Genomic DNA, 12,226 nt, shown 5'->3' with positions numbered 1-12,226 from the left:
TGGCATTCAGGCCAAAGAGTTCATTCTTGGTTTCATCAGACCAGAGAATCTTTTTTCTCATGGTCTGAGAGTCCTTTAGGTGCCGTTTAGCAAACTCCAAGCAGGCTGTCATGTGCCTTTTACTGAGGAGTGGCTTCCTTCTGGCCACTCTACCATAAATACATGATTGGTAGAGTGCTGCAGAGATGGTTTGCCTTCTGGAAGGTTCTCCAATCTCCACAGAGGAACTCTAGAGCTCTGTCAGAGTGACCATCAGGTTCTTGGTCACCTCCCTAATCAAGGCCCTTCTCCCCCGATTGCTCAGTTTGGCTGGGCAGACAGATCTAGGAAGTCTTGGTGGTTCCAAACTTCTTCCATTTAAGAATGACGGAGGCCACTGGGCAGGGGGGACATGAAATGCTGCAGACATTTTTTGGTACCCTTCCCCAGATCTGTGCCTCGACACAATCCTGTCTCAGCACTCTACGGACAATTCCTTCGACTTCATGGCTTGTTTTTGCTCTGACATGCACTGTCAACTGTGGGACATTATATAGACAGGTGTGTGCCTTTCCAAATCATGTCCAATCAATTGAATTCACCACAGGTGGACTCTAATCAAGATGTAAAAATATCAAGGATGATCAATGGAAACAGAATACACGAGCTCAATTTTGAGTCTCATAGCAAAGGGTCTCATAGCAAAGGGCCTGAAATGTAAATAAAGTATGTTTTTTTGTTGTTGATAAATTTGCAAAAATTCTAAAAACCTGTTTTTGCTTTGTCATTATGGGGTATTGTGTGTAGATTGCTGAGGATTATTTTCTATTTTTTCCATTTTAAAACAAGGCTGTAACAAAATGTGGAAAAAGTAAAGAGGTCTGAATACTTTCTGAAGGCACTGTAACTTATAAATGCCTCCTGAGCTTAGATTAACTGTCATACCACATCAGAACCCAAAATATAAGCTTCTTATACTCAAATGTTTGTAAACAAACAAAGCATATCCTCAAAACATGGTTAAAACTATCATTTTGATATCATGGACGGTCAGTCCTTGCATACGTTATTGTAAATAAGAATTTGTTCTTAACTGACTTGCCTAGTTAAATAAAGGTTACCGTTTTCTATTTTTAATTTTTTTTTAAATACATAACTCTGTCTATGAATTTGAGTGGTTACATTTATCTAGCCCCATTCCTCAGCTTTTTTTTAACCAAAACACAGGCGGGTGACCGCTTTGTTTCAATTAAGGATTCCTGCTTTAAATACAGCCAAAAATGGACACTCCAGTCAAAAAGTGATATTCCGAAATGACTGCGTTAAGTAACTCAATTGCAATGTTGACATAAGGGAATTCTCTCTCCTTAATGACCCAGACTCAATTTTGGCATCAGACAGGTCCTTTGGATTGCAGTGCTGACCCTGAGCTGAGTGGCCTGCTTAAGGGGACATAGGCCTTATCGCTCCAGACTGATATGTGAGATAGATAGATAGCTCAGGACAAACTGATGCATTGATATCTCTAAAAATCAGAGAGGAAAACAAGTTGTCAAGGTGACACCTGTACACAGGCTGACAAACAGTGCCCCCTGTCTGTGTGATGATGCGGTTGCATCTCACAGACATTGTTCAGGAAGTCAACAACTGCCACTATGCTTTATCAAGGTCACCCGCTGACTACAAAAACATAGATCTAGGCCTAACTGCTATTGTCCAGTTATGTTTACATGGAGGTAGTAATAATAACCATATTTGTGTTTCCATGTCCTGTGGGGAAATTTATATAGATGATGAAACTCAGATGGCATGAGGTGTAGTGCGATGACGTGGGGCTGGGGGATATTTCCCCTGGCTGTAGCGACTATTGTTGGTGCTGGAAAACATGCACAAAGCATTGAGGATTGGCCAAGGTGAAGCTTTGGGAAGGTTTTGAATTCATCAGAAAAAGACTATTACATACTCAGTGTGTCAGTCCATCCGAAATAGTTGCCTGGTGAGGGTGTTGGCAGAGAAGTAAAGTGAGAGGTAGTGGAGAGTATGCAAAAACAGTGCCTGACTTGGGAGGGGGAATTATGACCATAACATGCACAGTGGACAAACACAGACACCACTAGTAGACATGCATGAACGTGGCATCCCTGAGTTGACATTCTTCATAACTTTGGATAAGTAGTGACTGTTCTAGAAAATTAAGATTGGATAAAAGGCTTACTTGATGTCAACTCTGGGCTAGGAGATTTACACGTAACTCAGGAATAGGACAAGGAAATAAATAACATAAAAAGCCCAAACTAATGGAAGACAGGGGGAGACAAGGCTGATGAGAGAGCTCCATCTAGTGGGATATTATGGAGTGGAAGTCAGTCCCACTCACAGCATTGGGAGGCTGCGGGAGGCATGAGGCGTCTCTGGACCTCATCCTGCAGAGGGTACCAGAGAGAGAAAATGATTAAACAAGAATTGTGACCTCTGACCTTCATAATCCACAAAAACAAATCATCACCAGCACCAATCTCAAACTCCTGCATTTGTCATAATATTGTCATCACCACCATGACTTCAATGCCACTGCATGCAATAGTTATACCTACTATCTACGTTATCACTTCAGAACACAGTGATAAACACACACTCATGTCAATACTGTACCTAACCAGAGTTTTCTGTGACATGCAAAATCGAGGTGAGGAAAATGTCAAATGACCACAGGGTTAGTCCCATCTTCCATTTCCATGTATTTTACTGTGTTAGTGAATGCAGAGAGCCAAGTGTAATCTGGAGATAAGGTTACAGAACATTCAACCGCATTGTACTGGGAACTTTACAATATGTAAACATCGATGGGGTATTTTCGAAAGTACTTTACCTCTAACTGCTTGAAATATAAATAGGTAGAATTTGTTACTACATTTTTGACATGCATGTTCCTGGTGAAATAGCGCCTTAGCATGTAGGGTAGACCTTACCTCATCATAGATCCTCATAGTGTTGATGCAATCCAGCTTGCCGGTCCAGTACTGCGCCTCGTCATCTGGGATGTCTGATAAGAGAGGGGTGCACACGCACAGAGTGGGATGACTGGTGAGCTGCATCCTGCCCTACCCCATACCATCCCATCCTAAACCATCCACTCTCCAACATACACCATGCTGCTATTATATATTCATGGTCCTTTTAAATATATAATGAGCCACTTAGGAAAGAGACATTAAAAATAGTTGGCTATGGCCTGAAACCGTACTGTTGGGGGACAGGGACCATGAATGACAGGGCTCCACTGTAGTAATGTTTGTCATGACAGATGCTAATGAATGCCCAGAAGAGCACAAGACAATGATGTTAGTACTGACAGGGACAGAACTTCACAGTGACATAAGTGCAGAGCACTAGACTTCTAGAGACTGCAAAACTGTGCAAACCTTAACTTGACGACATTACCAGCATAACAACTGACAATAATGTGCAGACAGGTAAGTTATACATTGATGCCTCCTACCAAACCACTGGTCTGTTAGAGCAGACCCCTTCTCCCTCCCTGTGACCTGATGTCCCATGATCCTTTACAGAGAGACACTGGACATTAAAGTGTTTCCCCTATATTCATTTAACATTTACCCTATATTCATTTATCATTCCTCTATATTCATTTACAGCAAATAAAACAAATTCTAGGGGAAAGCCCTGGACTAAAGAGAGCTGAACACAAACACCAGAGGTTCAAAGGCAGATGAAACCAAACCCCTGTCCTGGTGAATGAATGGGATCAGTGGTACACAGAACCCTGCCAAACACACAGCCTCTCTTCTCTACCGCTACCTTCAAAGGCCTGCCCTTAAACACCTGAAAGCTGCTCTAAGTCCCTCTCACAGACAAACACTTTTAACTTATTGATCTTAGGGGTGTGTGTGTTTAGTCCCCTCCTGTACTCCCTGTTCACCCACGACTGTGTGGCCAAGCACAGTTTTAAAAAGTAACAATTTTTCTTCCCAATTGGTAGTTACAGTCTTGTCCCATCGCTACAACTCCCGTACTGACTCGGGAGAGGCGAAGGTCGAGAGCCGTGCGTCCTCCAAAACACAACCCCACCAAGCCACACTGCTTCTTTAAAAAAATGCACGCTTAACCTGGAAGCCAGTGTGTCAGAGAAAACACAGTACACCTGTCAACCGTGTCAGCGTGCACGCGCCCGGCCCGCCACAGGAGTCGCTAGTGCATGATGGGACAAGGACATCCCAGCCGGCCAAACCCTCCCCTAACCCGGACGACACTGGGCCAAATTGTACGTCGCCTCATGGGTCTCCCGGTCGCGGCCGGCTACCTCACAGCTGGAATCGAACCATGATCTGTAGTAACGCAGCTAGCACTGCGATGCAGTGCCTTAGACCGCAGCACCACTCAGGAGGCCTTTTATTTTTTACTTTAGTTTATTTAGTAAATATTTTCTTAAACTGCATTGTCGGTTAAGGGCATGCAAGTAAGCATTTCACAGTAAGGTCTACACCTGTTGTATTCAGCGCATGTGACAATTAAAATGTGATTTGATGCACACCGACACCAATACTGGCAAAGTTAAGGGACAGCGATGTAGAAAGTGATCAAGTAAATTATATAACTGTTCCGTCTCAGTGAAGAGATGAGTGGCTGCATCCAAAAGGCTTGCTACGCAACCTGCTGGGATTTCAACCAATCAATATCAGGTGTGGTGGCTTATCTTAAAGCTCAGGTCACTGGAGAAGGCTACTACTGTATAATCATTACTGTACTGTGCCCAAAACATGTTCCATCTACAAAAACAGACCTATAACATTTCATCATCATACCAACTGTAGCTACTGTAACTGTAGACACAGTTTGATGGACAATGGACCCTGGTATACAGTACAGAATGAACAAAAACATTTAAAGAGATAACATATGATATAAAATAGATATCCTATGGGAAGCTAAGTGCTCAACAGAAACATTGTGATCAATATAACATTTTACCGAAGGGCAGCTCAAAGCGCGAGTCCAGAAGAACCTGGTGGTGTGTTTGGTTCTTGGTGCCGTAGATCTCATCAGCCTTCATCAGAACCTCAGCATCCAGGAAGGTCCAGTCCCCTGAGCCCTCCTGAGGGAAGAGAAAGGGCTAGGTCAGAGGTCATACACAGAGAGACCAGATGAAACTAACTGGGAAGTGAACAGTGCCCAAACTACTCTGTACATGTTGTATATAAAATTTGAACTGTGTGTTGTAACGTTGGTTTTCAACATCGGAGCTGGATGTGTGTGCTCTAAATGTTTTGGCCAGTTGTGTTGGTGGTGTGTAACATTGTATGAGTGTATCATCTGCCCCTCTCACCTCCTCTGACTGGCGGATGCTCTTGAGGGGGATCCAGGCAGTCCCCAGCATGGTGTCCCAGATAAGGCCTTTGTTCCACACCTCCACAATGAGGCCCAGGTCCAAACAGTTGATCTCACTGGAGAAACAGGAGAGAGAGGCAATAAAGGAGAGGGGGTCATAATCCACTCTCATTCAATACAGACTCACAGTTTAATAGAGCGACAGATCAGTAGAAAGACAGCGACACAGTGATTGTCTAACAAATGTATAATGGTTTCATTCACCATGTATTGAATCACCTCCATGAAATTGAAATAATTATGACAACAGAAAGTAGGGTTAAGCGCTGTCTGGCTGTTCACTGATCCCTTGGTCTTTGATTAGGCCTATGCATCACGTCAGATGTCGTGACGGCTTCCATCCTTAATTTTCCATTGAAAAGGATGCAAATACAGCTTGCTGACAATAAAAGAGCATCTCACTTGAAAGCGACCATTGCTCATAATTTCTTCATCTCATTTGCGGCACTTCAAAAGAAAGATGAGAGAAGAGATACTTATCAAAAGTGCACTGCCCTCAGTAAAGGTGGCAGTAAGAGTGAGCCCAGGTGCAAACTAAAATATTCTAAACCACTAACACTAAAGGCGATGTACCAAATGAAGACAACACTATTACTGTAATGAGCAGACCAATCACCTTCACATCTCTTCGGCTCTTACGTGGCAATAGTGATTGCAAACATGTACTTGTATAAACTGCTTATAGTACTTTTATAAAACAAATATAAAAGAATGAGTAGACAATTTTTAACATTTATTTAAAAATATTAAACCAAGACTCTTTCTGATAAATCACACACACTGACTTCACTTTGAGCTCTCTATCGTTCCGCATCATAGAAACACAAATTAAAGAACCCATAGACCCACTCCCCCGTGAAAACAGCATTCAGAAATCCATTAATAGAGAGACAGATCAGTAGAAAGAAAGCGACAGTGATTGTCTAATAAATGTAGAATGGTTTCATTCACTATGTATTGAGCTACCTTGTCCCAGACCTGCTTTTTTGGACTCTCTCCCTCTCTACCGCACCTGTTGTCTCTAACTCTGAATGATCGGCTATGAAAAGCCAACTGACATTTTCTCCCGAGGTGCTGACCTGTTGCACCCTCTACAACCACTGTGATTATTATTATCTGACCCTGCTGGTCATCTATGAACGTTTGAACATCTAATCTCCATCCGGCACAGCCAGAAGAGGACTGGCCACCCCTCAGAGCTTGGTTCCTCCCTCGGTTTCTTCCTAGGTTCCGACCTTTCTAGGGAGTTTTCCTAGCCACCGTGCTTCTACATCTGCTTTGCTTGCTGTTAGGAGTTTTAGGCTGGGTTTCTGTACAGCACTTTGTGACATTGGCTGATGTAAAAAGGGTTTTATAAATGCATTTGATTGATTGATTAACTAACTATTGTTCCATTTGAGCTTCCCATTGTTTGTGGAGTGAGATGGGAATTAACAGGCTCCTGGAGCACAGAGACAAACAGGCTTTGGAAAACAACGCTGGAAAATAAGCACTACACAGAACACACCATGTATTCTACTGCATTTATTATTTTTCCCATTACCTTCTAAAAGACACTCCAAAAGCAGGGATAGGATGGAGTAATGCCTAACTGATTGTCTCCATGGCAACCAGATGACTTTGTTTTGAGGCTTCATTCAACCATTTTCTACGGCTGGCCACGCTTTCCACCTGTCTACCCTTACCCTGGTCAACAGCACTGCACCCCCAAAGCATCTTGCCCAAGCCTCCTCCATTTCTCCTTCACCCAAATACCAATAGCTGATGTTCTGAAAGAGCTGTAAAATCTGGACCCCTACAAATCAGCTGGGTTAGACAATCTGGAACCTCTCTTCCTAAAATTATCCGCCGCAATTGTTGCAACCCCTATTACTAGCCTGTTCAACCTCTCGTATCGTTTGAGATCCCTAAAGATTGGAAAACTGCCGCGGTCACCCCCTCTTCAAAAGGGGGAGAAACTCTAGACCCAAACTGTTACAGACCTATATCTATCCTACCCTGCCTTTCTAAAGTCTTCGAATGCAAGTTAACAAACAGATCACCGACCATTTTGAAACCAACTGTACCTTCTCCGCTATGCAATCTGGTTTCCGAGCTGGTCATGGGTGCACCTCAGCCACGCTCAAGGTCCTAAACGATATCATAACCACCATCGATAAAAGACAATACTGTGCAGCCGTCTTCACCGACCTGGCCAAGGCTTTCGACTCTGTCAATCACCGCATTCTTATCGACAGACTCAACAGCCTTGGTTTCTCAAATGACTGCCTCGCCTGGTTCACCAACTACTTTTCAGATAGAGTTAAGTGTGTCAAATCGGAGGGCCGGTTGTCCGGACCTCTGGCAGTCTCTATGGTGGTGCAACAGGGTTCAATTCTTGGGCTGACTCTCTCAATGATGTCGCTCTTGCTGCTGGTGATTCTCTGATCCATCTCTATGCAGATGACACCATTCTGTATTCTTCTGGCCCTTCTTTGGACACTGTGTTAACTAACCTCCAGAAGAGCTTCAATACCATACAATACTCCTTCAGTGGCTTCCAGCTGCTCTTAAATGCAAGTAAAACTAAATGCATGCTCTTCAACCGATCGCTGCCCGCACCCGCCCGCCCATCTAGCATCACTAGTCTGGACGGTTCTGACTTAGAATATGTGGACAACTACAAATACCTGGGTGTCTAATTAGAGTGTAAACTCTACTTCCAGACTCACATTAAGCATCTCCAATACAAAATTAAATATAGATTCGGCTTCCTATTTCGCAACAAAGCAGCCTTCACTCATGCTGCCTAACATACCCTCGTAAAACTGACTATTCTACCGATCCTTGACTTCGGCCATGTCATTTACAAAATAGCCTCCAACACTCTACTCAGCAAATTGGATGTAGTCTATTACAGCGCCATCCATTTTGACACCAAAACCCCATGTACTACCCACCACTGCGACCTGAATGCTCTCGTTGGCTGGCCCTCGCTTCATATTCGTTGCCAAACCCACTGGCTCCAGGTCATCTATAAGTCTATGCTAGGTAAAGCTCCGCCTTATCTCAGCTCACTGGTCACCATAGCAGCAGCCACCCGTAGCACGCGCTCCAGCAGGTATATTTCACTTGTCATCCCCAAAGCCAACACCTCCTTTGGCAGCCTTTCCTTACAGTTCTCTGCTGCCAATGATTGGAACGAATCGCAAAAATCACTGAAGCTGGAGTCATATCTCCCTTACTAACTTTAAACGTCAGCTGTCAGAGCAGCTTACCGATCATTGCACCTGTACACAGCCCGTCTTTAAATAGCCCACCCAACTACCTCATCACCATGTTGTCATTTATTTTTTTGCACCCAAGTATCTCTACTTGCACATTCATCGTCTGCACATCTATCACTCGTGTTAATTGCTAAATTGTAATTATTTTGCCACCATAGCATATGTATTGCCTTTCCTCCCTAATCTTACTACATTTGCACACTGTATATACATTTTTCTATTGTGTTATTGACTGTACGTTTGTTTATTCCATGTGTAACTCTGTGTTGTTTGTGTCGCACTGCTTTGCTTTATCTTGGCCAGGTCGCAGTTGTAAATGAGAACTTGTTCTCAACTGGCCTACCTGGTTAATAAATAAAGGTGAAAAATAAATAAATTAAAGCACAGAAACATTAAGGGTCTCCTCTATGTCACTTCCTGCAGCACCCTGTCGCGGAAACAGTGAGAGACAACACAATCAAAGACAACACCATCACAGTCAGTGTAAACATAAGCCATCGGTTCAATTAGACAATCCCATGTAGGTTCTTAAACATTACATAGGCTAAACTGTAGCAGTGGACACAAAACACCCTCAGAGTTGTATTTGTATCCCTAAAGAACAATATCCTGTCTATAATGACTGAGCAGCATAGCACAGGTGCTATGGAAACAGCCCTAGAAATAAGGTGAGCTGGGGTGTACGGTGTATATATGGATCCATAGCTATCGCTACATTCCCGTTTTCTGTCAGCCCTGGTGGCCTGAGCCGGTCTCTTGGTGGGGATGGCCATTATCTCACAAGGAAATTGTAGTCTGGACTGGACTCTAGTCTCCAAGGCCCTCTGGCTAGCATAGAAAGAAGCCTGGCCTGACAAACCAAAATACCATTTGGCAATCTGCTATCTCATTAAGAGGAGAAAGGTGCATCCATCCACTTAAGTACTCTGTGAGTCAATTACATAGTATGCGATCAATATCAATTATGTGAATCTGTTACATTAAAAGGTTGACCCACAGAACCAAGAGGCTACAGCTTTCTGGCAATGAAACACGTCATTGGAGACGAAATCCAGCAGAGCCAGTTTCAAGTTAACAGTAAACTTCAATAGATACAAAATGTTGCCATGCCAATGCCATGTCCTAGCGCTTCAACCGATTACCTCAGCTGGATCACAGTGTCCTGTTGATTGGTATAGGACTTCTAGTTTGACATTTCACATAAACATGATTTACATACCGGAGTAATTGGTGCTAACACATTGTGTTTCATGAACAGTACTACAGAACCAAGCATATACACTCGGAAACATCCTTGAGACAGATGTGGAAAAATATAAGAATTGCATACACAGATGTGCACACACAGGAGTAAGCCTAGAGCTAAAAACAGCACAGCCTACATACGGAACACTGAAAAGAGGAAATTAGATGAGTAACCATGAGGAAGTGAATAGCTGTGAGAACAGGTAAGCTAACTTTCCCGAAACAACCCACCTGGCAGGCCACAACGGGGGAAAAAAAAACATTCCTGGAAATCCCCGACTGTGGCCTGCTCTCACGTATTACTGTCTGAAAATCATAAACCTGAACTGTAGCTACATAGCATTAGCACCAGAGGCAGAGTAGCTGCCCTGCTCTCACCTGTCTGAGTGGAAGAGTACTCAGGTGGTTGCGTCTGCTGCATAATTCCAAAAGACAATCAGCCTTAATCAAATAAAGGTGTTAGTGGCTGAGCATGGAGGATATACTGTACTGTTACAATAAGTCTGTTGAGCTCAGAGCCATAGACCCTCCCTTCATCGTTCCTCTCTGATCATCATTGAAACAAAACAAACCTGATGTTACCTGATTCTATGTTGACACTGTATGAAAATGTGACACTTGACACTTACAGAGCCTCCAGACAGACTACTGGTATTCTATCCGCCACACACAGCAAGTATGTTGTGGCTTATACGACATACACTACATGACCAAAAGTATGTGGACACCTGCTGCTTGTTGAACATCTCATTCCAAAAATATGGGCAATAATATGGAGTTGGTCCCCGCTTTGCTGCTATAACAGCCTCCACTCTTCTGGGAAAGCTCTCCACTAGATGTTGGAACATTGCTGCGGGGACTTGCTTCCATTCAGCCACAAGAGCATTAGTGAGGTCGGGCACTGATGTTGGGCGATTAGGCCTGGTTCGCAGTCGGCGTTCCAATTCATCCCAAAGGTGTTCGATGGGATTGAGGTCAGGGCTCTGTACAGCCCAGTCAAGTTCTTCCACACCGATCTTGAAAAAACATTTCTGTGTGGACTTCGCTTTATGCACCAGGGCTTTGTCATGCTGAAACAGGAAAAGGCCTTCCCCAAACTGTCGCCACAAAGTTTGAAGCACAGAATCGTCTAGAATGTCATTGTATGCTGTAGCGTTAAGATTTCCCTTCACTGGAACTAAGGGGCCTGGCCCGAACCATGAAAAACAGCCCCAGACCATTATTCCTCCTCCACTAAACTTTAAAGTTGGCACAATGCATTGGGACAGGAAGCATTCTCCCGGCATCCGACAAACCCAGATTCATCCATCGGACTGCCAGATGGTTAAGCATGATTCATCACTCCAGAGTACACATTTCCACTGCTCCAGTCCAATGGTGGCGAGCTTTACACCACTCCAGCTGACACTTGGCATTGCGCATGGTGATCATAGGCTTGTGTGCGGCTGCTCGGCCATGGAAACCCATTTCAGGAAGCTCCCGACGAACAGTTCTTGTGCTGACGTTGCTTCCAGCGGCAGTTTGGAACTCGGTAGTGAGTGTTGCAACCGAGGACAGACGAATTTTATGCATTATACGCTTCAGCAATCCTGTTCTGTGAGCTTGTGTGGCCTACCACTTCATATTAAAAATGTGTGTGACTGTCCTGTCAGTCAGTGTATCAGTGTTCCGTTACTTGTCGTGTTTTGTGGACGTCAGGAAGAGAAGCTGCTGCAAAAGTATTTTGGGATCCAAATAAACAAAGACTGAGTGCATAGGACAGGAATAGAGGTCTAAGAAGTGTGTGGTTACTGGTCACTTACAACATGAAGTCCTGCTCCCAGCATGGCTGGTCGCCTCGCACGGTAATGGAGGTGCTCTTGACATTCTGCACCTTCAGCGTCACATAGCTATTGAACTTACCTGCAACACAGAAAGGAGGGAAAAGAGGTGAAAAGCCTGCATATAATGACATGAAGTAATGGTGGGAAGAGGTACTGATATATAATATTCGTACTAACAGTACTTATGCTCACCACATTACAAAGATAGATTGTCATGTTGAAAGCAAAAAAAGAGAGTAGATTACTGCGTACACGTAGGAGACCAAGTCTCCATATTACTTTGTCTTTATAGGACATCAGCAGTAATCTGCACAACATCAAATGATTTGCCAGATGGATAGCTTCTGTGTACAGGTAAGACAGAAAAATGTGGTGGCAGACGTTGCAATGATGGGATAGTAACAGTAATGCTAGATTGGCCAACTGCTTCACTTTGGCTTTGTGTGACTGAAGGACAGTCGGCGACGTAGGTGAGAGTGAAAGCAGGTAAGTCAGTTTCCCCATCCA

At 43.8% G+C, this 12,226-nt stretch overlaps 1 protein-coding gene across 3 annotated transcripts in view; it reads right to left on the bottom strand.

Moving 5' to 3' along the window:
* LOC115204161 (protein unc-13 homolog B-like) overlaps positions 1-12,226 on the bottom strand; it is a 123,090-nt gene that overhangs the window by 64,493 nt on the left and 46,371 nt on the right. For 2 of the 3 annotated variants that reach the window (XM_029769526.1, XM_029769525.1), the window contains 5 exons: positions 11,699-11,798; positions 5,324-5,441; positions 4,969-5,092; positions 2,949-3,022; positions 2,357-2,402 (listed from right to left, as the gene is read on the bottom strand). In XM_029769526.1, coding sequence (XP_029625386.1) covers positions 2,357-2,402; positions 2,949-3,022; positions 4,969-5,092; positions 5,324-5,441; positions 11,699-11,798 — 462 coding nt within the window. Of the gene's footprint in view, positions 1-2,356; positions 2,403-2,948; positions 3,023-4,968; positions 5,093-5,323; positions 5,442-11,698; positions 11,799-12,226 lie in introns of those variants that run through there. The other variant, XM_029769527.1, reaches the window with a different exon arrangement.

Source organism: Salmo trutta, chromosome 12 (assembly GCF_901001165.1).
Source record: "Salmo trutta chromosome 12, fSalTru1.1, whole genome shotgun sequence".
NCBI classification, from domain to species: Eukaryota; Metazoa; Chordata; class Actinopteri; order Salmoniformes; family Salmonidae; genus Salmo; species Salmo trutta.
This window is presented reverse-complemented; position numbering and strand designations above follow the sequence as displayed.